The 27,517-nt window shown below is 37.4% G+C and overlaps 1 protein-coding gene across 3 annotated transcripts; it reads right to left on the bottom strand.

Moving 5' to 3' along the window:
* Positions 1–252: 252 nt before the first annotated feature.
* On the bottom strand, positions 253–27,450 carry Ccnt1 (cyclin T1). 3 transcript variants are annotated; one of them, XM_003475828.5, is made up of 9 exons: positions 27,169–27,450; positions 25,408–25,489; positions 19,849–19,977; positions 13,836–13,896; positions 12,375–12,437; positions 10,002–10,047; positions 8,295–8,458; positions 8,065–8,135; positions 253–5,983 (listed from the first exon to the last, which is right to left on the bottom strand). In XM_003475828.5, the coding sequence occupies exons 1-9, from the start codon at positions 27,327–27,329 to the stop codon at positions 4,577–4,579; spliced, it is 2,184 nt and encodes a 727-aa protein (XP_003475876.1). In that variant the 5' UTR covers positions 27,330–27,450; the 3' UTR covers positions 253–4,576. The 3 variants fall into 3 exon arrangements, 2 of the variants coding, with proteins under 2 accessions (XP_003475876.1, XP_063110721.1); XR_010049253.1 differs by lacking the exon at positions 8,295–8,458 and having other exon boundaries at positions 5,800–5,983; XM_063254651.1 differs by lacking the exons at positions 8,295–8,458; positions 12,375–12,437; positions 13,836–13,896; ... (1 more) ...; positions 25,408–25,489; positions 27,169–27,450 and having other exon boundaries at positions 10,002–10,038.
* Positions 27,451–27,517: the final 67 nt, after the last annotated feature.

Genomic DNA, 27,517 nt, shown 5'->3' on the forward strand with positions numbered 1-27,517 from the left:
TGAGTTCTAGACCCAGCATAAAAAACATACAAAGAAGGGGCTGGGGGTTTAGCTCAGCGGCATAAGCACCTGCCTTGCAAGCAGGCAGTCGTGAGTTCGATCCCCGGTACCAATAAAAAGGAAAAGAAAAAAGACCAAAAAATACAAAGAGACACTCCACTCCCCCCAAAAACCTGAAACAAAATAATAATAGCATCAATAAAATCATAGCTAAAGACTAAAGACTAGAGGACACAAGACATACAAACAATGGGTGTTTCACCATTAACATTTATTGATGGGATGGATAAATACAAATTGAGAAACACACTTGACAGCAAGATATCAAACTGAGAGCCGGACTATAAAATGTACACATCTTTCAAATTTTTAAAATTTTTTTAAAAAAATTTTTTACAAAGAGCCCTTATGATAATGGTCACTCACATCCTATCATTCATATAACAGCAGGAGGGATGTCAGGAGTAGCATCCAAAACTGAGGTGCCCCAAGAACAGAGGCAACTACAGAATATGCTGAGAAAGGACTCTTAAAAGCAAGACAAAGAAACAGACAAAAATCTCACCACAAAATTGTACCTGAGTGACATAAATTTGTAAAGTGTTTTTTTATTTGTTTTTCCTTTTTGCTCTTTGGTCTGATAATGGAGTTTTAAGTGTGAAATACGAAAGGGGAAAGGTCAGTTTTAAATTAAGAAACCTTAAATTAGGCTGCTGCATTCTTTTCTTTGCGAGCTTAAGCCAGACAGCATGTCTACTTATAACCAATCCTTTATGATTAATGACTAATCAGTTCCTCAGCTTTCCCTAAAGACTTCCCAATTAGGAGACATACTTGCTCTGGCTTCAATCAGCACACTGTCAAGAATCCCTCTCCAAGTTAACTGTAGCAACAAAAAACCAAGTCTTTCTTTTCATTCAACCATGAGCACAATCATAAAGGGGAAGAATAGATACTGCTTTTCAATAAACAATATTTTTCTTATACTTCCCTTTCCAGTGCCAAGTTCATATTAAAAAACTTAGAAATACTGAAATGGAGAGCTTTCCCACTCAAAAAATAATTCTGATTCCAGACCACACTATCAAGTAAGATTACAGTACCATGCTTGTTTCAAACTCATATCCATAGAGGGATTAAAAAGTAAAACTTGACTGTGTGGCACAACATTTAAACTAGCTGAGTATTAGCAACATACAAGAGACATTTCGGGAGGCATCAAAATCATTGAAAGCTCAGTAGAATGACTGTGAGCCATTTCTCACTACTTAAATTCTCCCAAACCGAAGAGAATAAAATTTGTATTCCAACTTCAAGATGTTCTAGCTTTTCCCCTTTCTCAACATTAGTACCAAAATAATTCATCAACAAATATTTTTTAAAAAGTTCCCAAAATAAAGGAAACAAAGATGTTTAAAATTCAACCATGCTAGGATCGGGCCCTTCAAATTATCTTTGTCCAGAAGCAAGGTATGAGTGGTATGCATTTTCAATATGAAGCATTAGGTAGCAGAAGCTTAAGGAAATTAAGGGATTTCCTTAAGCAGAATTATTACCATGATTTTTATTTCTATATCCAAATCCACTGCTATTTGCAACTGGAGATTTTGTCTATTGACACCAGTGCAGCCAATATAGAACTATGCAGGGTATACTAAAACACTAAAATGATTTAAAAGAAGATATGGAAATACACTGATTCATGAGTAAGAAGACTAGACTAACACCTAAGTATTTTCTAAAGCCAAAAAGTGTTGACCTATACCTCAAAAAAAAAAAAAAAAAAAACTGGATTTAGAATAATGTTTCACTAGAGCTCAGCTGACAGCAACATAAGTATCTGGTTAAAGGCCCTCAGGACAATCCACAGGTATTTGTTTCTGCCAACATGAGTCAAGCAAAATTTCAGGAATGAGATTTACAAACTTTACCATCATCACTCACCTTTGACAGTCAAGATTAAAAGAAAAAAAAAACCCATCTTTATGAGACTAATTTTGCATATATAAATCCTGTTTGTCATCCTTATAAGTAGGAAAGTAGGAAACACAATTTAGAAATCCCACAAACCTCAGGAATCTTATTAAGTTTACAGAATTTGGATATTATATACACTAGCTGACAGGTACATCTGCTAACCCAAAGATAATGCAACATCTCAGGATGAGTCCATATAAGGTGGTTTATGACATGCACAGGTTTACAACGATTGACTAGTGCACAGGCCAGACTTTACAACATAATGCAGCTGTTTAGGCCCTAGTAAACACTTTTTCCTCATTCATTCCCGACAAGTTCTAAGGAAGAACACAGAGAAACACTGACATCAAGTGGTTATGTGCCTCTGTGGTATGAGTGCATGTTATTAGAAAATATGTGACATTCAAGAGAATTAAAAGCTAGAAAAGACATTTTCACAATCAAACCAGTGATCATCAATTTCACAAAGGTACAGATGCAAACAAAATGACATACTACCCTTCAGGATGAGGGATGAGAAACAGACTACTGAAAAAAACTTAATTTAAACAAATACAAAGTCTAAATTTAATAAACACAGCCATAAAACCACCATTTAGATGGCACAAAACTGGATCTATCAAGAAAAGGAAAATGTCATCTGAAAAGTTAAATGACATTTGAGATGTATCACAGATTTATAGGCCCCTATTTTACCTGCAATGGCATGCACTCCACACAGCCCAAATATGGCAGAGGCAGTACACTAGCTCACTTTCAGTTAAAGTTTAGTCCTTTTTACACATTCCTTCCTCTATCAGGTCAATACATCATCAATAGTAACCACCTGCTTTTCCACCAAACTGTACCTGGCAAGCAGCAACACAAATTCGATTTCCCTAAAATTTCTAATCATTGGACTTCTCCCTAAAGACTATCTGGTGTGATGGAAGTGGCATTAAAAACGACAGAAACTCAAATTGCACTTTTCCACAGCAAGGGAAAAAAAAGGAGGGAGAGAAGCGAGAGAAAAGAAAAGAACACATCAAATGATCTGTGGCTAGGAAGCATTGACTTAGAATTCTTTCTAGTTAAGATTTCTTGAAAGATTTTTCTTTCTCATCAAAAATGTTTACTCCTAAAAAAAAAAAAAAAAGTTTACTCCTAAAGTTTAGGATAAGCCCCTATAACAGGACTCCTGACCATTTTTCTTAAAAGAACTTTTAGAAATCTCCTTAAGAACCCCTGTATAGACTCTAAAGCCACAAGCGGGCGACAATATAAACATTAATATCTGCTAAGCTAGATCATTCATGGCATCAGTACTATTAAATTCATGAGCTCAGATCTTTGAAATCATGTAAGTCACAAAGATGCAGTTGTCTGCCTTCAGATATGCAAATAAAAAGCAAACCTTACATTCATAATGTAATTTAAAACATAATGTCCTAAGAATTCCAAATCACACTCTAGCCCCTTGGCTTCTCGCAGGATTATTGTCATGAATGGTATGAGCTTTCATAGGCAGAAATTATATAGCACATCCCCCTTTCCTTCAATGACACAGGGCTGTCCACATCTGAACATCTTCCCCAAGCCCAACTAGAAGAAAAGATGTACCCAATTCTGTAGGCCAGAAGCTGACCTTGTTCTGTAACTTTTTTCAATTGCACCTCCCTCTTGCACCAAAATGAAAAAGGGTAAAAAGGCAGTTTTCATAATGAAAGTAGATATTAAGAGTGCTACAATTCAATTACATACAAAGGGGAGAATTTCCATGTCAAATACATGCCTCTTTGTTCATGTTCTCAAGAACCACCATATTCTCTTTAGCAGACTGCTGGAAAGTGAAAATGGTAAAGGATGGGATGGGGAAGGGGGACAAAACATGATTTTTAAACACACACACTTAAAAACACATCCACACTTACATACACTCTTAAAGGTCTTGACACTCCAACTGGCTTGAGCCTGCTTTTAGAACTCTTGGCCAAAAGCCTATCCCCCCACCCACTCTACAGTATCCCCCCCCCTCAATCCCACCCACCAGGAGTCACTGCTATGTACTTCATACACACAGCAAAGTCCTTATTCCCCTCCCAATTATATAAAAAAACTAAACAGATAACTTACTTTCATTAAATTATTTTTTAAAAGTCTCTTAAAAGATTTTGACGTTTAAATACTTCCTCTCTTCTGATATATTAAACATCAAAAGAATCCACAATTTTTTGATAAACTCCCCAAGTTTCAGTTCTCGCAAGAAGAGGGAAGATAACTATCCCAATCAACCTAATTAGGAGGTGGAGAGGCCAAGAATAGACCGTGTTCTTAATCCTTCAAGTTTCAACACATCCCCGCCTTTCTAACACCAGTAAAAACTGTAATAGTTAAATGTATCAGGCAGCACATATAATAACCAAGGCCCTCTACCACTCTCCCACCTATGTTTCAGTATCAATTTATTCTCTAGTCCAAGAAGGGTGACATATTTTATAAGGGAAGTAATTCTAGTCCACTATTAGTAGTCAAAAAAAAAAAACAAAAAAAACAAAAACAAAAAAAAAACCAAAACTGTGTTTTTAGAGAAGTTTTTTTCTCCTCTTCTTTTTCTTTTTTACTTAGGAAGAGGTGGAAGTGGTGGAGGAGGTTCTGATGGTAGAGGTGGTGGCCGGGGTTTGTCTGTATTGCCAGATCTGGAGGAGATTCCACTAGCCCGTGGATTTAGATATTCACTATATGAGTGAACAAATTCAAATGCAGGGGGCTGAGTGGGCTGGACACCTTGGGCACTGAGCAGGGAGTGAAGCATATTCACAGTATCTTGATAGTCTATGGACTGGGTTGTGTTGTGACCATTGGCCCCACTGGGGCCTTTATCCAGTTTCATGTGAGGAACCCGAGTTTTACAGCTGGGCTGAGAAAAGGGAAGGCCACTTGTGTCTGAGCTATGCCCAGGCAACTGGGCCATTGTAGGAAGGGGAGGGAAAGAATAATTTAAAGAGGATTTAGTACTCTTGGCAATCTTGGCTGGATGATCAAATACTGCCCCTCCAGTCTCTTCAGAGGGGGGCCTTTTACGAGTAGAACTGGAAGAGGAGAAAGAACTAGACAAGCTATAGGTTTTGTGTGTTAAGGTGCTTGCCTGGCTGCTACTATGTTTTGGATCACCTGGACGTTTGTTCCCAGTACCAGTTGGAAGTTGTGAGTGAGAGTGCTTGTGTGAATGGTGATTATGATGATGATGATGATTAGATGGGTGAGTCTTGTGCTTTTCTTTGTGCTCTCTGCTCTTTGTGACATTATCCTCTACAGAACTGTGCTTATCAACTGGAGTGTGGACCTTAATGCGCATTTTTATCTCATCTGATTTTGAAGAGGCAGCTTTATCTCCACCAGCCACTGGAAGTCTCATTTTGAGAGCTGTTTTGTCAGTCTTTTCCAGAAAAGGATGTTCAGGGTTTTCTGTACCCTTTATGGGCATTTTAAGAATGACTGAAGAATGGCTATCATGGTGAGACAGAAGATTCTGGGCAGCATATGCATACTGTGACTTCACATTAGCTTCCATGTTTTCCAGTTGCCTCTTCTGGGCAGCCAGCTCTTCTGCATGCTTTGCACGGTATTCTTTCAATGACACTTTTGCTGATGGCACAGTCTTACTACTCTGCTTCTGGGAAATAAATGCATTTGAGCTATCTTGTTTCAAGGAATGATCAATTCCCATAAGTGCTAAATTGTCACTAGTCCGATGACCCTGAGCAGGTTCTAGTTTAAAAGGAGGTTGAGAGGACAGCCAACGCTCATTCTGCAACATCTCCACACTGGATAAGTTGCTTGATGACTCTCCAGAGACTGGAAGGGAAGGCACTGCACTTGTAGTAGAAGTAGTTGACATGCTCATTAAGCCTGCAATAGTTGAGTCTGAAGAGCTCTGGGAGATCATATTAAGGATTGTCTGTTCTGAAGTATTTTCATCTGTTCCCCGGTCATCTGTTTTTGTTTTCTTGGTAGGCTGGCATGCCTAGAACAAGCAATAATACCTCTTCAGGTTATTTATTAAAATGGAAATACATTAATATCAATAGATTGTACTTGCACTGAAGTTCTGGAAAGGCTAGCCTAACAAGAGAGCCAATAAACACAGGTTTCAGGATAAGTAAGATTTTAAAACCGTCCATTGCTGGGCATGGGGACACATGCCTATAATCCCAGCACTTGTGAGGCTGAGGCAGGAGCTTGGCAGTGAGTTTGAGATCAGCCTGGACTACATAGTGAGTTTAAGGCCAGTCTGGACTACACAGCAAGATCCTGATTCAAAAAACCCACCAAAAATAAAACAAACAAATAAACAAACAAACAAAAAAACAACTGTCCATCAAGAGTCATAGCAATCTACAATGTGACAAGGCAAAAAGCAACCAAAAAAAAATTTGTGCATATCTAAAACGCATTCATAAACAGGAGAATGACTGCTTCACTGCAATACATTGTAAAATTCTACAAATTTTGGTGAGGTTTTATGTAAAAGTGAAAGATGAACTACACGCTTTCCAGCCTACTTCTACCACTAAACTACTATGAGACAAACATTTTGTTCAGTTCACTCAATTCAGGAAAATGAAATTAAGCTTTTCAATCTGGATTTATGAGAAAGGAGGGAAACTACTTCTTTTTTCTTTTTACATAAGCTCTTGCTATTTAGTTCAGGTTGACCTTGGACTCACTAGATATAGCCCAAACTGGCCTGTAACACAGAGATTTCCTGCCTCAGTCTCAGGTATGCATGTGCAATCACATCGGGCAAAAGAGGGGGGATTCTGAGCAGGCTAAGCACTTGCTTTATTATTGAGCTTACATGCCCAGTTCCAAGGGAATTTTTCTAAAGTATTTATTTCCAGCATCTTGGCCTTGAGCTATTTCCCTACATTATTTTATTATTTTTAATTCTACGACAAGGTTTTGTTAAGGCCCTAAATTGCTCCGATTGAGCTTGACTTTGTAATCTAACCATCTCAGTCTCCCAGAGTGCTGGGATTACAGGCATGTGCCACCACAACATCAGGAAATATTTTTCAAAAATCTAACACTAGAAAAAAACAGAAGGAATCATTCGATTATTTACAAATAAGCTTCTAAAAATATTTGAAATACAAAATTAAGACTGAACTGTATAACAATAAAATTCTAAAACCCAATTTAAATGTACGTATTATTACTAGACACATGTAAATATTGCACTGTTTCTCTGGTGTAAGAAACTGAAAATGTAAATAAATACCAAAATATATAATAGGTATTTGTGATTAGGAAGAAAATATTGAAATGGGGAGGGGAACAAGGGGGAGAGGAGAAAGATGAGAAAAGTAAAAAAATAAATGAGAAAAGAAGGAAAAAATGGTAACAACAAAAAAAAGGTAACAAATGTTCAAAAGGGGAGGGGAAGTGGGGCTGAGGGGAGGGAAGAGTAATGGGAAAAAAAAGAGAAAAAGGGCTGGGGATTTAGCTCAGTGGCTCAAGTTCTTGCCTGGTTAAGTGCAAGGTCATGAGTTCAATCTCCAGTACAAAAAAAAAAAAAAAAGTTACACCATGTACAAATTCTCTATAATGAATGTGATCATTATGTATATCTAAAATGTTCTAAATAATTCAATTAAAAAAAAAAGAAATTAAGCAATGTCAAAGATAAAACTACATCACACATGCTGGTGCATGGTTACACTCACAGCATTCAAGAAGCACAGGCAGAAGGATGGCGCATTCAAGGCCAGCATGGGCAACATATTGAGTTCAAAGCCAGCCTAGATCACAGAGATCCTGTCTTCAAAAAAGCCAATATTCTTGCTTTATACCTAACAGTCTCTACAAAGAACATATTCAAACAACACTGCTGACCAAATAATCATACAGGCATTCCACAGCACAAAGCAAAGCCTGACATCACCAATAGTTACTGACTTCTGGGCCAATATCCAAGCTATGGGGTAAGTCATGATTACTACATAACTGTGAAAAGGGAAATCCCAAACCTAAGACACATAGCCTATTCTGGTACATTCACTGATATGGTCAAAAGAAGAAACAAGCTGGCAGCATAATTCTTACCCTCCAATTCCAAATACGTTTGAGCCTGTTGGGAGTCTTCTCCAGAATCTGTAGAAATTCATGGGTCAGTTCTAAAAATAAAACATTCAAGAAAGATTCAGAGAGACAAAGGTATTGACACAAAAACAACCTCAACTCGCTCACTATTTTCAACTAAAGTCACCTTTGGGCAGATAAGTGACAGATCAAGAAAGCAAGTGGTTTTCAATGTCCCTTACTCTAAAACTTACCATCTAAAAGTTCCAAGGTCACAGTGGCGTCAACATACTCCCACCAGTGCTTTCCATCAGTTGAGACTGGGATCTCCCAGTTGGACCACTTGCAAGCCAGATGGATGCAGACACAGGCCACTACAGGAGGTGTGTACTGCAGGCTAAATGTGGTCAAATGTAGGCTGACACCAGAGGGAGGGAAACAGAGTGCCATGAGCTCTCAATTCTCAACCCAAAGCTAAAACTCTACATTATTTAAAAAAAAGAGAGAGGGAGCAAAAAGAGCAAGAACTGTCCATTTTCAATACAACCACTGTTCTATTCACCCACTGCTCAGGTTAGCATTTCTAGATTTCTAGTCTGTATCATTCAATCCATACAACCAATAAGGACCCCATCCCCCAAAATTATTTTTGACTTCTAGACCCAAATGTCAGTGTTTATTACCTATTATCTCACCAGATAAGCTCAGAATGAGGAAAACTGTAAGATGGTTTCTGTTTTTAATTACATCTATAAGAAAATATCTTTAAAATTGTCTTTTGCCATAGTCCTGATCTATTTCAAATAATGGACAACTCTTTCAAGTACAAATATGCTTGATTTATGGTTTACTTGAAAAATGTCTCGTGTCAGGTTATAAAACTAAACTTTTGGGGGCTGGCGGTTTAGCTCAGTGGCATAAGCGCCTGCCTTGGAAGCAGGCAGTCGTGAGTTTGATTCCCGTTACTGATAAAAAGGAAAAAGACAAAAAAAAAAAAAAAAAAAAAAAAGAAAGAAAGAAAAAAAACTAAACTTTTTTTTTTGCCTAGGCTGTCTTTGAATTTATGACAATTCTCCTGCCTTAGCGTTAAGTGCTGGGATTACCACAGTGTAAGACATCACACTCAGCTATAAAACTGAACTTCTTAGTCCTAAAAGTTATTACAGTTATTTTTGGTTTCTATAAACAAACTATACTGGAGAACAGCGATGAAAGCAAGCAAGTCACTTGATACGACAAGTTTATATGATAATCATTTTTCTAAAAAGAAAGAAGGCAGGCCACAGATTGTAGCTCAGCAACACAATGCCTGCCTGGCAAGCACAAGATTGTGAGTTTACTTCCTAGTACAAAAAACCATTTTTTTAAATTAAAAAAAATAATACAAGAAGGGAAGCATTACAACTTTTCATATCTATAACTGCCCATTTGTTTGGATGCAGAGGAAGAAAAAAGGTCTTAAAATCTAAGGGTTTTTTTTTTGCTACCAAGAATCAAACTCATGACCTTGCACTTGCAAGGCAGGCACTGTGCTGCTGAACTATATCCCCAGTCCTTAAAATATAATTTTTGCAAAATCCTCCAAGTCAGATAATTTTCAGTCATTATCAACAAGTCCTAAGTTTACACAAACTTTCAGAAATGTGTTCTTGGGTATTTTAGAGCAACTGGGTGGGCTATTAATTACTAAATACTTATAGTACTAAATAACTATATCACCTTAGCAAATTTAAAAAAGCACCAAGGAATTTAAGGTACAAGATAAAAATTATATAGGGAAAAATAATAATAATCAACATTCACCAAACAACTGTCTATAACATGTGTCAAAGATTATTTCCATGCCTGAGCCTTTGGATGCTAGTTAACTAAGTCATTTTATATATCCCAGACAAGGTAACTATGCTAACTCAAGTGAAGCCAGTCCTTAAAGGTAACAAAAACATAAATAAAATATGAACCTGTTGGTTGCCATGAAATAAGATGTCTGTGCTAAGTCCTTGCTTGCTAAAAAAAAGAAAACAGAATAGGAAAATGATTAGTTCCATTTATTCTCAAGAAACATTTAGTAGTAAACATTTATTATTTGCAAGGTACTACAGCTAGACTGGTAAATGAGGTAGCAATGGTGCCCAATCATCTGATGCTTACATTATACCAAAGGAAATAATCCTTTTAGGGGCTGAGGATTGAATCCCAGATTCACACATACTAAGCCCATGCTCTACCATTGAGCTATTATACTCCCGGCTCCTTATGAGTTTTAATTTTAATGTTAATAACTATACTGTTTCTAGTCCCAGAGACTCAAGCTTTCTTCTGCACACCAAGTATTGGAGGTACTTGTTTAAAATGCAATTCCTGGGCCTGCTCTCCAAAGTCTAATTTATTGCCAGGGGTGGTGGCACAGCTGAGGCAGAAGGATCACCAGGAGTTTGAGGCCACCCTGGGCTACATAGTGAGATTCTACCTAAAACAAAAACAAAAACAAAAACAAAACAGAGTGTGATTTAGTATGCCTGGAAAAACACCCAAGGGTTTTTTTTCTCTCTCTGTTCTGTTTTTTAGTGGTACTAAGAATCAAATCCAGGGGGGCTGGGGATTTGGCTCAGCGGCATAAGTGCCTGCCTTGCAAGCAGGCAGTCGTGAGTTTGATCCCTGGTACCGATAAAAAGGAAAAAGACAAAAAAAAAAGAAGAATCAAATCCAGGCATGCTATACAAGCACACTACAGAGTTATATCTCCAGGGGAAGCCTAAGCATTTTTGTCGTAGTCGTTGTTGTTGAGACAAGATTTTACAGTGTTGCCAAGTTGGCCTCAAATTTGAATTTAAAATTCTCTGAAGGCAGGACCAGAATCTAGCTGGGCCTGGTGGCATACATCTACAGTTCCAGCACTCCTTCCAAATTGACACAGGAACACCACCAGGAGTTCAAGGCCAACCAGGGACATAGCAAGATCCTGTCTCAAAAATAAACAAACAACAACAACAAAAACCAGGATTTTAATTGAGTAGTCTGTGACTTAATCCCCAAATCATCAACTAAATATAACTTATTACAGTACAATGAAAAACACATTGCTTCCTACCATGACCCCCAAAAAAGACCCATTCTGGATGATGAAACAAACTTAAGTCTCTTCTTTTTCTTTTAAAACAGAAACTCACTCTGTAGCCCAGGCTGACATCAAACTCACAGTGATCCTCGTACCTCAGCCTACCAAGTGCTTGGGTTATATGTGTGTGCCAGCACACTCAGCAGAATTTAAGTTTTTAAAAATTTCAATTCTTTCAAATACAAAGAACTCAGAAATACTGGAATCTTCACATGCAACCCATATCAATTTGGTCTACAAAACTCTTAAGGCACTTCAGTGCACAAAGGTGCCCACTGTGCACGCACATGTGTGTGCTTATGTGTAGTTCTGGAGACTGTCTAGGGACTGCAGATGCTGGGCAAATGCTCTGCTTTTTTTTAAGACTTTTTTTTCCCCAGTATCGGGAATTGAACTCATGACCTCATGTCTGCCAGTAGGCAGCGTGCCACTGAGCTACATCCCCAGCCCTACTAGACAGTCTTGATACTACTGTTTAAACGAAACAAGAGGGACTAAGTATGTGGCTCAGTGGTTGAACTATTTCCCAATATGTTTGAGGACCTAGGTTTGCTCTCTACCCAAAAAAGAAAAATAGTTCTGCCTGGTGTGGTGGCAAACACCTGTAATCCCAGCATTTGAGAGACAAAAGCAGGAAGACCACCTCAAGTTAAAAAGCCAATCTGAACTACAGAGACTCTATCTCGAAGAAAAAAAAAATCTTTGTAATTTCCTGGCAGGCATGGTGACAACATGCTTGTAATTTCAACTTTGGGAGACTAACATAGAAAATCACAAGTTTGAGCCCAGTGTGAGCGACTTAGTGAGACTCTCTCTCAAAAACAAAGCAAACAAACCAACCTCCTACTACAGCTCAGCATAAAACCGCTAGGTTCAATGCCCAGAAACAAAAACAAAAAAGATCATCTACAAGGCCTGTAACAGATTAAAATAGGACCAGTCACTCCCAAGATTTCTTTAAAACTGCCATTAAATATGACCTAGTGATTTACCAAACATCCTAAAAAAAGGTTAACTCTAATTAGAGATCACCTAACGTATCAATGATAACCTCAAAAGGAAAACTACAAACCACAACCAATCTTTGTATTTTAAAACTGGGCATTTCAATTCAACTTCTGCCCACAACAGCTGTATCATGCATTTTATACAGCAAACTAGAGAATCCAAATGATAAAATAATTTAAGACAATTGTCTGAAGTTGGGGTAACTTACCTCGAACAAGTTGGGTGCACTTTACCACATGTGTATGTGGGTGATCAATTGTTAGTTCAAATCCTTTAAAAAAAGATTAACCAGTCAAAAAAAAAAAAAAAAAACCCAACACAATAAAAAAATATTCAACACATTTTATATTTCTTTATCCTAGTCATTATTAAAGGCCTCCCTCATTTCCCTCTCCTAAAACTGCTATGCAGATGATAAGAATCACACAAAGCACACAGCATATTTTCCTTGAAAGTACATTATCTCCAAAGTTGCTTACACTCTGAGCTAGAAGGGTACCAATAAGACCAGAAAACCACTGATAAACCAAAAACTTAAACATAAAACATTTTTTTTCAGGTACAGCAGGACATAACATAATGATGGAAGAGACAAGTCACTCAAATGATCACTATTTCTAAAACTTAACCTAAATCCAGGTGTGGTAGCACATGCCTATAATCCCAACACTCAGGAGGCTGAGGCAGGAGGATTACTGCAAATTTGAGGCCAGCCTGGGCTATACAGTAAGGTCACGGCTGGCCTAATACTACAAAAAAAGGCCTGTTTCAAAAAGAGTAAGAAAGACAAAATCCTATTTCCATACTTGTTATGGATCATCAGCATTGCCCATGCAATCATTATAGCTTGACTTCCTCTACTTTCACTCTGCTATACTAACCAATCACTGCTTATCAATTTTAAAAGCAAGTGCTGTTACCTAAATACACTGACCACAGCAATTCATGGAAAGAAATGCTTTTTTTTAAACACAGGTGGGTTTTTTTTTTTGTCTTTTTCGTTTTTATCGGTACCAGGGATCGAACTCATGACTGCCTGCTTGCAAGGCAGGCGCTTATGCCGCTGAGCTAAATCCCCAGCCCCTAAGACAGGTGGTTTTTTTTTGTCTTTTTTGAGACGGTGTCTCACTATGTAGTTCAGGCTGGCCTTGAGCTCACTTTGTAGCCCAGGATGGTCTCGAACTCACAACAATCCTCCCACTTCAGCCTCCTGAGTGCTGGGATTACAGGCGTGAGCCACACCGCGCCCGGCTTAAAGACAGTTTCGCCATTATTTTTCAGGTTAAAAAATGTCAAATCTCAAAAAAAGGTAAAGCATGAACCCTAGTATGGAAAGTCAGTATAGTAGCTACTGTTTCAAAGGACAACTACATCTTTATATTCTCTATGATACAGGTCAAAGTTAAACTCTTGATCTCTACAAACTCTAATCCAGAAACAGATGGACACTATGCAAAAATGTCCCTAAGGGATTTCCTTCCAATTTTGTTTTTTTTTGGTACCAGGAGTCGAACTCACAACCTCATGCTTGCCAGGCAGGCACTTATACTGCTGAGCTAAATCCCTGGCCTTTCTTCCTATTTCTTGTTTTGCAAATTTTAATAACAAACCATTAAATTATATATATATAAATTATATATAGTTAATGCTTTAAAGCAGATAAACTTACCTAAAGTCTGCAAAATTATGCTTTCTAAAATCACCAGATCTTGAACTTGTTGCAGGTAAGCCTACAGAGAAGACAGAGAAAACATTCACTAAAAAGCATAATACTGCATTTCCCTGAAAACACCTAGTCAGAAAACAAGCTCTAACATGATTTTTCAGGATGCTCATAAGCCCTATCCCAAAAAGCCCCAGTTAAACTCATCAGCCAGACAGATGCCTTTAGAACATCTGTTGCAACATACAACAGACATGCTGAATTATAAAACAATATATAATTAAACATATATATATATATATAAAATTATTGATGTTAATACTTTAAATAAATAATATAAATTGTAATTAGCTGTTTATAAATACTCAAGTGGGCATCTCTGGACAAGAGATAAACGCCTACATTAACAGATGAATCCAACACCTACTGCCAAATGTCCAATTCAGTACAAACACAACAAACAAACATCTACACTTGATAACGAATGGACATGGTTGTGTTTAATATGAGTTTTCATAATTCAATACGTTTACTGTAACAATGGACTATGAGCAGATTACATGGACAAGAAGTACTCATTAACGAATACCTCCACTTCTAGACACAAGAGATTGGGGTCAATGGTTCTACAAGAAACAGAGTCAGTCAGAATTTGGGGTTTGGAGAGTTATGATGATGCTCTATACGTTAACATGACAGTTTGAATAGATACAGATTTTCACATATGAATACATGTAGATTATGAGAAAATTAGACACCCCTTGAAAATAAGCCCTTGAGTCTGTTGAAGCAAAAAAAAAAAAAAAAAAAAAATTTGTTTTTTTTTGCAGACAGGGCCTCCTGCTCTGTGGTGCAGGCTGTCTTGAATTCCCTATGTACTCCAGGGTGGCCTTAAACTCCCAGCCATCTTTCTACCTCAGTCTCCCAAATGCTGGGATTACAGGTATATATTACTACCCTCAGTTTGAAGCAAAAATTAATATGACTTGGTCTTTTTTTGGGGGAAATACAGTACATAAACTATAAACAAGGGCTAAGAATATACATTCAGTGACAGGGCACTTGCCAAAAGGAAAAAAAAAAAGTAACCAATTCTAACAACTTCTGTCAGGGAAACCAAAACAAGAAAAGCCATGAATGGAGGAGGAGATGGAATAGAAATTTAAATATAAGCCACATCTCTAACCCCAATATGTATAAACTTTTCCTTTACCTAAAAAAAGTAACAGAAATAATGTTTTATTCATATATGGTTACCAAAAAAGCAGATAGTTGGTTCATTTTCATATTTACTGATATTTTAAGTTTCAGAATTCAAATGATTTAGATATAAGAAATTAACAAGCCTTTTTCCAACACTAGAAAAACCTTTCCTATACTATTAAAAGCATGTGATACCAAACAGTTAACACTATTAAACCATCTTTGCAGATAATTTAAAAAAATTTAACAATACAAAGGAAAACAAGAGAAACGAAATAATTCAGATTTGTGTTAAGCCAAAACTAAAGACCCTAACCCAGTAGTAGTAAACCTATGACACCTATACTGCAGTGGGCTGTTTGTATCACTGAAAGCTCTATAAAGTTTGCCATCACTGCTCTAACCATGGATGGGTAGCTACTGCGAACTTGAAATGCATCTAGTCTAAATTATAAATAAGCATGGAGATTTTCTTTTCAACACTGGATTTTAAAGACTAAGTTAAGGGCCGGTAACACAGATCAGTGGCCTGCCTGCCAAGCACAAGGTTATGAGTTTGATTCCTGGTACCAAAAAAAAAGATAAAAATAAAGACTACGTTAAAAAACACCTATCTCATTAATAACTTTTAAATATGATTATATGCTAAACTGACAAAATTTTAGATATAGTGTGATATAAAATACATCATTAAAATTAATTTCTTCTAAAAATTGAGGAATAGCCAGGTGTGGTGGTGCATGCCTGTAACCCCAGCACTTGAGAGGCTTAGTCCATAGGATCTCCATGAGTTTGAGGCCAGCATGCATCACATAGTGAATTTGAGGCCAGCCTGAAATGTAAAGTGAGACCTTGTCTTAAAAATATAGACTACAAAGTGAGCTCAAGGCCAGCCTGAACTGCATAGTGAGACCCTGTCTCAAAAAGACAAAAAGTCTAGAGCAATCTTTTTCAGTAAGAGCTACCAGTGTTCCAAAATAAAAAATGAAAGGTAGACACTGTTATGTAAAACATAATTAAAGATTACTAAAATCCACCTCCCAAAAAGCTTTCTCCTTGTGTTCAGAAAATACGTGATGGCATTTATTTTATAAATAATGACCCATGCATCCATTGCTAAAGACTTAAATAATCTAGTAACAGAAATTTGTTATTTTCCTCCGCAATTAGAACTCTGAAATCAGATGTAGTGGTTCATTCACACCTACAATCCTAACACTTTGGGAAGCGTCAATAGGAAGATTATAAATTCAAGCCTGACCCAGGCAACTTAGTTACTTAGTAAAACGCTGTCTCAAAATAAAAAATGGAGGCCGAGCTTAGTGGCACAAGTGCCTGCCTGGCAAACGCCAAGGTCCTGAGTTTGATTTCCAGTACCAAAATAAATAAAGTAAAATAAAATAAAAAATGAGCCCGTAGGGCTCCCAGACCCCTTAACAGTACCAATTACTAACTTCTAAAACCGGGCATTTCTCTCCTTTAGCATAGGATAGAAGTCTAGAAAAACATGTATGTTCCCATATCCTGCTAGGATTAAGGGAGATGCAATGTATTAAAACTTTTATTTAGGGCCAGAGATTCAGCTCAGCTGTACAAGCACCTGCCTATCAAGCGCAAGGTCTCAAGTTTGATCCCCAATACCAAAAAAAAAAAAACAAAAACAAGCAAACAAACAAAAAACACCTTTTATTTCATTTCTCCACAAAATTTTTAAGAAAGTTCTCTATGTTCAGAGTGAGAAAATAACACATTATAAACACATTTGTGTGTGTGGTGGTTTTTTGTTTTGGTACCAGGAGTCAAACTCATGACCTTATACTTGCCAGGTAGGCGCTTTCACCAATAAGCTAAATTCCTGACCCAATTTGTGTTGTATTTGTATGTCTGTGTGTGTTACTATGGATTAACTTGAAGCTTTCCCACTGAGTACATTTTTTTTTTCTTTTTTTTTTTTGAGATAGGGTCTCCCTAAATTGCTAAATTACCCAAGCTGGGCTTGGAAACATCCTGCATAAGCTTCCTAGAGAGCTAGGATTTCAGGGATGTGGCCCTATGCTTGATTTATAAACATTTCTTTATTGTACAGAGAATGTTCATAAAAATACACATGTAAATGGCTACCTAGATATTTATAAAAAATCAAGAATGAACAAAATGAGGAAATAATTTGGATATAGTAAGTCAAAATAATGAAACACATGCAAGCATGGTTTTTTATACAAAAGCAGCTAGAATGATGATGGTCCATCTATATATCTGTGCTTCAGTGGTTCAATAGATCTATGTAATGTATTTTTGCTCTTTTTAATTTTTCTTAGTACATGCTTGCAATACATAATGATTACATTGCTTGTGGTGAACCAGGAAACGTACATAACATGTCTGCATTGTTTTTTCTTCCTCCTTCGCATCTATCGCTTCTTTTTAAAAAAATCTGCCAGCATTAGATTCATTTATTTGTAAGTCCTTATAAAGTTAACTTTCATACTTACAGATGAATAGCCAGACTGATAGTCAAAATTTTTTTTTAAAACACAAAACACAGTAATACTAAATCTGGCTGGGTTTGGTGGTGCATGCCTACAATCCCAGCACTCAGGAGCCTGAGGCAGGATTGCCAAAAGTTTGAGGCCCTGGTGAGACTCACAGTGAACTACATAATGAGACCCTGTCTCATAACAGCATCACCACCAAAAACACTAAATCAAGCTACAGTTTTAGATATTTTTCACTTTACTTATATATTAGGTTTCTCATATAAAATAAACCATATGGTGTTTAAGATTGTGTATCTAATTTCCTTCACTTAACATTATAGTCTCAAGGTGAACCCATTTTCCTACAAATGACTCAAGTTTATCTTTCTTATAGCAGAGAAGTTGTCCATAGTGTATAAACATCACATTTAAAAAAAAAAATCACATTTTCTTTATCTACTCATCTGTTCATGGAGATACAGTCTGCTTCCAAGATTTAGTTATTGTGAATTGAGCTGCTATAACATGAGTATGCATGTATCATTGTCTTTAGCTCTTTGGGGAACATACCTAGAAGATGAATAGCTGGGTCAAATGGAATTTCTATCTTTAGGTTTTCAAGGAATCTGATTTCCACAGTGATTATACCAGTTTACATTCCCACCAACAATGAAGAAGGGTTCCTTTTGCCCAGAAGCATCTATAAATTTCTTACTGAGGAATAGCCAGGTGTGGTGGCGCATGCCTATAACTCCAGCACTGGTTGATTACTGGTTGATTTCTTGATAATAACCATTCTTCATGGAATAAGATGGAATCTCAGTGTTGTTTTAACTTGTATTTCTCAACTGGCCAGTGATCTTGAGCATTTTTTCATGTATTTATTGGCATTTATACTTCTTCATCATTTCAATTGGGTCTTAAATTTTGGGGGAGGTCTAATTTTCTTAAGTTTGTTATATATTCCAGATACTAATTGTTTTCCTAAAAAGTCCCAGTCTACAGGTTCTCTTTTCTCTCTGTTAGTGGTTTTCTGGCTGTGCAGAAGTTTTTAATTAGATGTGATTTCATGTGCTGATTCTTGGTAATATTTCTTAAGCAATCAGGGCTCTGTTTTTTGGTTTACACTTATGTCTTAAACAATTTTATCCATTTTATCTTCCAGCAGATTGTTTCTGTTCTTTGCTTTTCAGCATCTTTCAATATAACTCAACAAATTTTCACAACTTAGTTTTTTTGTTAGCAAAACAACAAAAATAAAACTAAGTTTCCCGTAACTGCCCACATTCAAACTTGTAAATCAAAATCCCAAAATTAAGTTACAATCAAAATAAAGAAAAGTAGATAGAGGCTGTGGATTTAGCTCAGCGGCCTAAGCGCCTGCCTTGCAAGCAGGCAGTCATGAGTTCGATCCCTGGTACCGATAAATACGAAAAAGACAAAAAAAAAAAAGAAAAGAAAAGCAGATAAAACTCTTGAAAGACAATAGTGTAGGTAAAGACTTTATTAACAAAACCCTGACCACAGAGGAATTATCACAAAGAATCAACAACTGAGATCTGTGTGTGTGTCTTTTTGAAACAGGGTCTCACTATGCAGTTCAGGCTGGCCTTGAGCTCACTTTGTACCCCAGGCCGGTCTCGAACTCACAACGATCCTCCTGCAATCCTCCTACCTCAGCCTCCCCGTGCTGGGATTACAGGTGTGAGCCACCACGCCCGGCTCAGAAGGATTTTAATCTAGTAAGTTTTGTTAGGTCTCAACATTAATGAAGATATGGATAAATGCATACATGTCTAAGTGTATAGGATTGATAGCCATATTACTTAGTTTTTGTTGGATAGTTGAACAGCACTGTTTACAGTCTCCCTGGCTGAATTTCCATTTATATGTTCTACTTTTGTATCTTGAACAACTATTTGTGGGGGGACAATATGTATGTATCAACTAGTGATTTATTTCTGTTTATTTCTTTTCTTTGAAAGTATGTACTATTTCTGCCCGTTTTCTATTTTGTTCTTTAATAATAAAAAAAAAGAAGGAAAAAATGGAAATAATGTTTTTGTAAATCAGGCAGCAAGCAGGGGTTGAAAGGAGGGGAGGGGAATGGAAAAAAAAATCAAGTTATATCATGTACAGGTACAAATTCACCATGATGAATATGATCATCATGTATATCTAAAATGTATCAATAAAATCTGATTTTTTTTTTTTTTTTTTTTTGGTACCAGGAATTGAACTCACAACCTCATGCTTGTCAGGCTAAAATCTGATTTAAAAAGAAAAACAAATGAAAGAAAAAAAAGCAAAGCAAAGCAGATTTTTAATTAATCACTTACCTCACTCCTGGTGTCAGGAAGTGATTCCTGTGGATGAAGACAAGTATGTGCTACCTTGATGACATGTTCCAATTTTTTTGGCTGCTCTTCCACTTTAGCAGCTAGAAACAAGGCCGCTGGAGCCACAGACTGGAGAGAAAGAAAATAAATCATATTTGAGGATCTCAGTTTCGATTTCTTTCTTTGTCCTACCTTCTTATTGTTTATGCTTTTCCTTGTACTAGTCATATATGCCCTCCTATCCATTAATCCACTTGCAAACACTAACCTTTCAACACTCTCCTTAAAACTATCTAAGTGACTATTGTTTATGTCTGAAGACCTAGACATAAACAGTTTTCTAAGACAGGCGCATATACCTGTGTGCCAGCTATGCATACCTGTAATGCTAGTACTCAGGAGGCTGACACAGTAGGATCACTGCAAATTCAAAGCCAGCCTGGGCTACATAATTAGTTTAAGACCAGCCTAACTACATAGTGAGACCCTGTCAAATATATATACGGTACACATACATACAAATACATGTATAAATGAATCAAAATCACAATATCAAGATCTAGAATTCACCAGGAATATACGAAATGCATTAATTTTATAGAATTTAAATATCTATTTCACTTTACTGACTAAAACAGACACATTCTTTTTTTTTTTTAATATCTATTTCACTTTACTGACTAAAACAGACACATTCTTTTTTTTTTTTGGTCTTTTTTCATTTTTATTGGTACCAGGGATCGAACTCACGACTGCCTGCTTGCAAGGCAGGCACTTATGCCGCTGTGCTAATCCCCAGCCCCGACACATTCTAATTCTTATTTGTATCTCTGCTTTTACCTATGCTATACTTTTCTAAAATGAAGTTTTCTCCACACATTCAATTCATAGTATCAATCCTCCTTCACATTTGTTTCAGTTGTGCATAAAACTTGCTGCAAACATTCTCCTTATACCTTAGGACAAACAAAGCAGAACTAATGGGAAATGGGCATGAACAAAGCTGTGGGGATCTAGACAAGAAGACCATTTAGAGCACACTAAATAATTAAATAAAATAGATAATCTGATATGGGACACAAATGATTTTTTAACAAAAGTGACACAAGATTTTAGAAAAAATGGAGAATTTAAGAAATATTTAGGAAGGGTAACAGAAAAAAGGTAAGACATATTTAAGTTTCATTTTGGTTTTAGTTTTTGGAGACAGGGTCTCTCTATGTAGTCCACGTTGGTATTAAACTTGGACTACATAGTATGTAGCCACACTAGCCTGGAACTTGTGATCCTTGTGCCTCAGCATTCCAAGTAGCTGGGATTACAGCTGTGTAAACCATGAAAGTTAATTTTAAAAAAAATTTAAAACATTAGCAAATGAAGTCTAGAGCAGGCAACTGAAATATAAACAAGCAAGAACAAAAGCAACACTGGAAAACTAAGTGCAGAGCCAAATATACATGGTATTTGAATATAGAGAAAATTTAATGGGGTATGTTCATAAAATTCCATATCAAGCTTGCTTATCAATTTTTTTCATCAAAGTTAAGGCAGATCTCAGAAATACACACTACTTCCTTATGTTACATCTCTAATTTTGTTTGAAATTTTCCACACTTAAATACCTTGTCCTAGCCTAGCATGTCTCCAAAAAATAAGTAAGATCAACAAATAGCGCGTGGTCGTGAGTTCAATCCCTGGTACTAATTAAAAAAGAATAAAGCAAAAGTTACTCTTTTTAGATACTAGAGATTGAACCCAGTCAAGATTCACCTACATTCCCACATTCTGACCCCCACCCCAATGTTCCAGAATGTGGTAGTGCTATGTAGTCCTATTAAGTGGCCCAAAATAGCCTTATATTTATGATCCTCCTGTTTTAGTCTCCTGAAGGCTGAAATTACAGGTATGTCCACCACACTAGGCTCCCAATTCCATATATATTAAGACAAAGTTGCCCAGGCTAGCCTTGAACCTGCCATCCTCTTATCTCCGTCTCAGTAGCTGGCTGTGTTTCACTATGCTCAGCTCCTAAGAAAAATAGCTAAATTAGGCATGGTGGTACATCCCTATAATCTCAGCACTCCAGGAGACTGAGGCAGGGGATCATAAGTTCAAGCCCAACCTGGTCAACAGGACTCTGTCTCAAAATAAAAATAAAGACCAGTGTGTGTGGAGGCACACACCTGTAATCCCAGCACTTGGAAGGCTGAGGAAGGAAGACTGCTATGAGTTCAATGCCAGCTTGGACTATACAGCAAGACCCTGTGTCATAAAATCAAAAGAAAGAAAGCGAGAGAGCCAACAAGCAAGCTGGGGTTGGTTCAATTCCAAGTGCTGCCTCCAACAAAAAAAGAAAAGCTAGTATTTATTGACTGCTTTGCTCAGGCACTTTTTAAATTAATTTTTTGGAGTGTTTTGTTTTGTTTTGTTTTTGAGATAGGGTCTTACCATATAGTGCAGGCTGGCCTTGAACTTGCTTATATAGACCACGTCGGCCACAAACACTCAGCAATCCTCCTGCCTTAGCCTCTCAAGTGCTAGGAACACAGAACGTGTGGCACTACCTCTGGCTAAATTAACTTGCACTGCAGTGAGTTCCAAATCTAGACATTCTTTTAACCCAGGGCATGCAGCATGCTAAGCATAAGTTTTACCACTAAGCTACAGCCTCAGCCCTCAGTCTGTATTTTAAAATACAACATAAACATATGATCACCCAAAGTATTTCTCCACTTGAAAACATTTAAGGTGGTACATGTAGAAATGCAATTGAAGTTTATCATAGCGGCATACACGTGTAATCCTAGCACTCTGGGAAGCTGATATAAGAAAACTTCCAAGTTTAAGGCTAGCCTGGGCATTTAGTGAGGCCCACCTTATAATACAAAAAGTTAAAAACAGGCTGTGAATATAGATCAATGTGAAGGCCATTGGTTCCATCCCCAGCACCACTACTACCAAAAAAAAAAAAAAAAAAAGCTACATTTCTCCTCCTAAAAAGAATGAACACAATTCTTACATTTAAAAAAGAGAAACTAGTCATTTAGCCATGTCCACTAATGAAAAGAAATTTGCTTGAGTTAAAAGCCAGGTATGCTACCTACCAGGGTATTGGAAATCTATGTTATATAACTAGTGGTTACATACATATAACAATGCAAAATATTAATCAACCTGTATGCTTTAGATTTTTGTGCTGTACTGTCAAACTTTTTTTTTTTTTTTTAATTTGGGGAGGAGGTACTGAGAATTGAGCTCAGGATCTCACACTTACCATACATGTGTTGAGCCACTGAGCTAATGCCCCAGCCCCAAGTGCTGTCAAACTTTAATAAAAAGTTTTTACCCAGGCATGGTGGCATGTACCTGTAATCCCAGCATCAGAAAGACTAAGGCAAGAAGACTGCCACAAGCTCAAGGCCAGCCTGCTTTACAAAGCACAATCATTGTCTCCAATCCCCTCAAAATATTTTCTTCCATAACCCCCTATAATTGTAATACCTAAAAGAGTTCATTTAAAATAATCAGAATAAAAAAGGAGTAAAGTGAATAAACAAGGCAATTTTCATTCTTGAATTTCACAAGAACAGTGATCAAAAGGAAAACCTCAACTTCACTAATTGAAAAAAATCATTTCAGAACTCATCTATCTTGTTTACCAATGAATCCTCTGAACCTATTCCATTTAAAAAGGGAGCTGGGGATTTAGCTCAGTGGCACAAGTGCCTACTTGGCAAGTACAAGGTTGTGAGTTCAATCCCCAGTCCCACCCAAAAAATAAATAAAAAATAATAATAAAAACTTTAAAAGGGGGGTGTGTGGCATCTAGGATACCAGGGCCTTCAAAATAGACTATATCCAGGGGCTGGGAATTTAGCTCAGTGGCATAAGCACCTGCCTTGCAAGTGCGTGGTCATGAGTTTGATCCCCTAGTGATCCCTAGTCATCTCTTTCGCAGACTAAATTGCCCAGGTTGGCCTCACACTTCCAATTCTCCTACCTCAGCCTCCCAGGGCACTAGGATTTAGAGGTATGAGCCACCACTCTTGGTTATGCATATTTCCTAAAGTAATAAATATTTGTGGTTAGTCAGGATATACACAAAAGAACTCTCTCCCATAGTACTGTAAACAAAGTATCCTAGTAAAATCTTTCTGTAGGGTATATTAACAAAATAAAAATCGTACATGTACACTATAATTCCATCTACAGAAATTTAGAAATGACTTGAATATTCACCAATAGTCAACTAGTTAAAGCAATTCTGGTAACACAAAACTAAATGGTGGCTGGGTGTGGTGGCAGATGGCTCTACCACCCAGCCACATTCTTAGCACTTCATATTTTTATTCTGAGATAGGGGCTCGCTAAGTTGCCCAGGTGGGATTCATACTTGCAATCTTCCTACCTCAGCCTCCCTCCATAGTGAGACAATAGATGTCTGCCATGGCACCTGGTACTCACAATCCTGATTCTGCCAATTTCTAATATTACACAAACTATATCCAGCTTCACAGATTCCTCCCGACAGCATTAAAAAAGAGATTTTTTTTTTTTTGTCTTTTTCCTTTTTCTTGGTACCGAGAATCGAACTCACGACTGCCTGCTTGTAAGGCAGGTGCTTATGCCGCTGAGCTAAACCCCCAGCCCCTAAAACAAATTTCTTTAAAAACAATTAAAGTATTTGACTCACAGATCCATATGAAGTGTTCAAGTTTATCCTCATTACTTTCATTAAACAAATAGTCTTACCTACACAAAAATCGCACTATGATTCCTATTATTTGCAGTGTTAATTGGATCATTTCAGAAACAAAACAGAAAATAGCATTACTGTATTTACTATTCTGTCGGGGGGGAGGGATACTTTTATTTCTTTACTATTATTTTCTTTTTTTTTTCCATCGGTACCGGGGATCGAACTTACAACCACACACTTGCAAGGAAGGCACTTATACCACTGAGCTAAATCCTCAGCCCCTATTATTTTCTTTTTCTTGTTGTTTGTTTGAGTCAGGGTCTCATTATGTAGTCCTGACTGGCCTCAAACTCAAGGCAATCTTCCTGTCTCACCCTCCCAAATACGGAGATTACAGCCATGTGCCACTATGCCCAGCTCTTTCCTGCTCTTGAGTAATTTCCCCAGTCATTATCACTTACCATACCTTCCCCTCCAACCAATCATTCATTGCAATTTTATCAAAGACTTTTGGAAAATCTAATTTCCATTCATCTATCACCATTTTAGTATTTACCACTTGGAAAGTTATACTGAATTAATCATGATTTCCCCTTTAATGCTATTCCTCCAACTCAAAAAAAAAAAAAAAAAGTTAGCTGTAGCAGCAAATTGACCTAGTCTACAGATACACTAACCCTACCAGAAAACTAGACAGATTTCACAGGAAAACTGCAAGGCTAGACTGAAAACAGCAGTGTGACACAGAATAGGATCAACCCTAAATTCTAAAATTCAATTCCCATTTTAGCAGCACCCACAAAATCAGCAGTTGGAATAAATCACCAAATGATTACACCACACAAAAAAATTATACTTACAGTTCGATGAAACTGTGTAAAAGACTGAATCATGTAGAATCGATGCATATATACTATAGCAGTATTAATAGTCAATTGTGAGCTGAAGCATTCAAGTTAAGGTCCAAAATCAGACAGGTAGGCAGTGTAACTCCCAAAATACAACTCCAGCTCTTCCAAAAAAGACCAAATGGCCATACGCAGTGGATGATCCTAAGTATCCTTATCTCTTCAAGTCAAAGAACAGTCTGTTTTCTTTCACTAAACTGCAAACTGACAGCATAAGGCTTTCAACAAATATATAAATTTACTGAATAAACAAAAATTCTTGAGATGCATTAATCAGGATGGAATATAAACTACATAAAATCTTAAACTTTTCAGCCACTTCTCTTCTACAAATCCTGCAATGAACATTAGTCTAGACTCTCTCTGTAATGATTTAGAAGGCTGTCCCTAATCTGGCCTGTGGACAAATATCTACCCTCTCTCATCTTCTGAAGTCCAGCATTAAATTTAGTTTCACTTCCTGCCGGCACTCTCACGGTCATGATCCGTAGGGCCAAAAAAAAAACTTCGAAATGATTTGATACTGCTTCGCTTAAGAAAAACTGTCACGACTCCCCTGCCTACAGACCTTGTGTTTGCCTCTGTGTCTTTACCTCCAGTGCCCTCCCCATTTCAAAGATAAGGCAATTCAGTAACACCCCTCACAGAAAACTTGTAAATGCCTTATTTCTAAAGTGAAGACAAAATTAGTAACACATTAACAAAAAGGCATATTAAGGATACACTGAAGCAAATTTTTTAAAAATGGTTTAGTTCGCAGATTGGATGCTTTAGGTAACAAATGGATATCATCAGGAAACAAAATGTCAAGTGGACACCTATTTTGAAGCAAGCACATCCTTAAAAACAAGCACTACAGTCAGCAAGACACTTAAATGAAAGCTAACCAAGCTGAAGTTCAACTAAGGGATAAAAATTTTCATACACACAATGGAAAGAACACACCACAGAATGAAAATACTTTTTCGGACAAAAGTACTTTGGGGGAAAAAGTCACTAAATAACTTTGGACTATGAAAAGAAAAATCAACACATACATACACCTGTATAACTTAAGGAATCAATATTTTGTAAACTATTTAAAAATTAGATACGTGGCTCTACAATACTAGAAACCTAACCTGACTTTGAAACTCTATAGAACTCAAACAATGGTTATTATTTGAAGTCTGAATGCCAAGCATTGTGGAGAGCATAGAAATCAAATGCAAGGGATGTCCATTTCACAGACAAGACGGTGAAGAATCTGAGTTTTCCTGAACAGCTAATAAATGGGAGGAACGTATTTTCAACCAAAGCTGGGACACTAATTCTTGACTACCGTTAGAACACCTTCTAGTAGTGAATTTCCGGAAACTTTTTACACTTTTAAGTTTGGGAGACAACCGTCAACAGTGAAATGTCTCCTAGACTCCTAAATCAGAACAGAAACAATCTCAATGTCACTAGAGCAGGAAGGACTAGAAAGGGAATGCTAAAACAAAGCCGGAAAAAGATGATTCCTAGCAAGGCTGGTGGCACTAGTAAGCGAGCGGGAAACTGGCTCCGCCTCGCATCCCTCGAGCGAACACTTTCTGCCCGCCCCATCGAGATCTGCCCGCCTAGACATCCAGCTCCTGTCACCTTTTTACTCTCTTCTGTCCCCGCCAGAGTATGGGCCTGAACGCCGGAGCATGCCAAGTCCTAGGCCCATGGCCTAGGCCGTAAGGATACACATTAAGACGTTGTCCCATGTCCTGGAGTAGATTCGCCGCCTGCTGGCGATAAGAAAGTTCTTTATCTGCGTCCAGGCCAAAACGACGGGATGGGCTGTTTTCCAGCTGTTCTCGGGTAAAATACCACCGTTTGTTATTATTCTTCCTCTCTTCCTCCATAGTGCTTCAACCAAAAGGCAGCGGCAAAGGCTGCAATCACTTCACAGCGTCACCTAAGCGGCGACACACATCCGCTGTGCAGAGGCAACCGCGATGTGACGAACTTCCGCTAAGCGTCGAAAGAGACACGCGGAAGAGGAAAGTCAAAGCTCCTACTTCCGGAATGGACCTCGCGACACCCTGTAGCC

This window comes from Cavia porcellus, unplaced genomic scaffold, assembly GCF_034190915.1.
Source record: "Cavia porcellus strain 051 isolate PalLab524CR breed Dunkin Hartley unplaced genomic scaffold, mCavPor4.1 scaffold_8, whole genome shotgun sequence".
Taxonomy (NCBI): domain Eukaryota; kingdom Metazoa; phylum Chordata; class Mammalia; order Rodentia; family Caviidae; genus Cavia; species Cavia porcellus.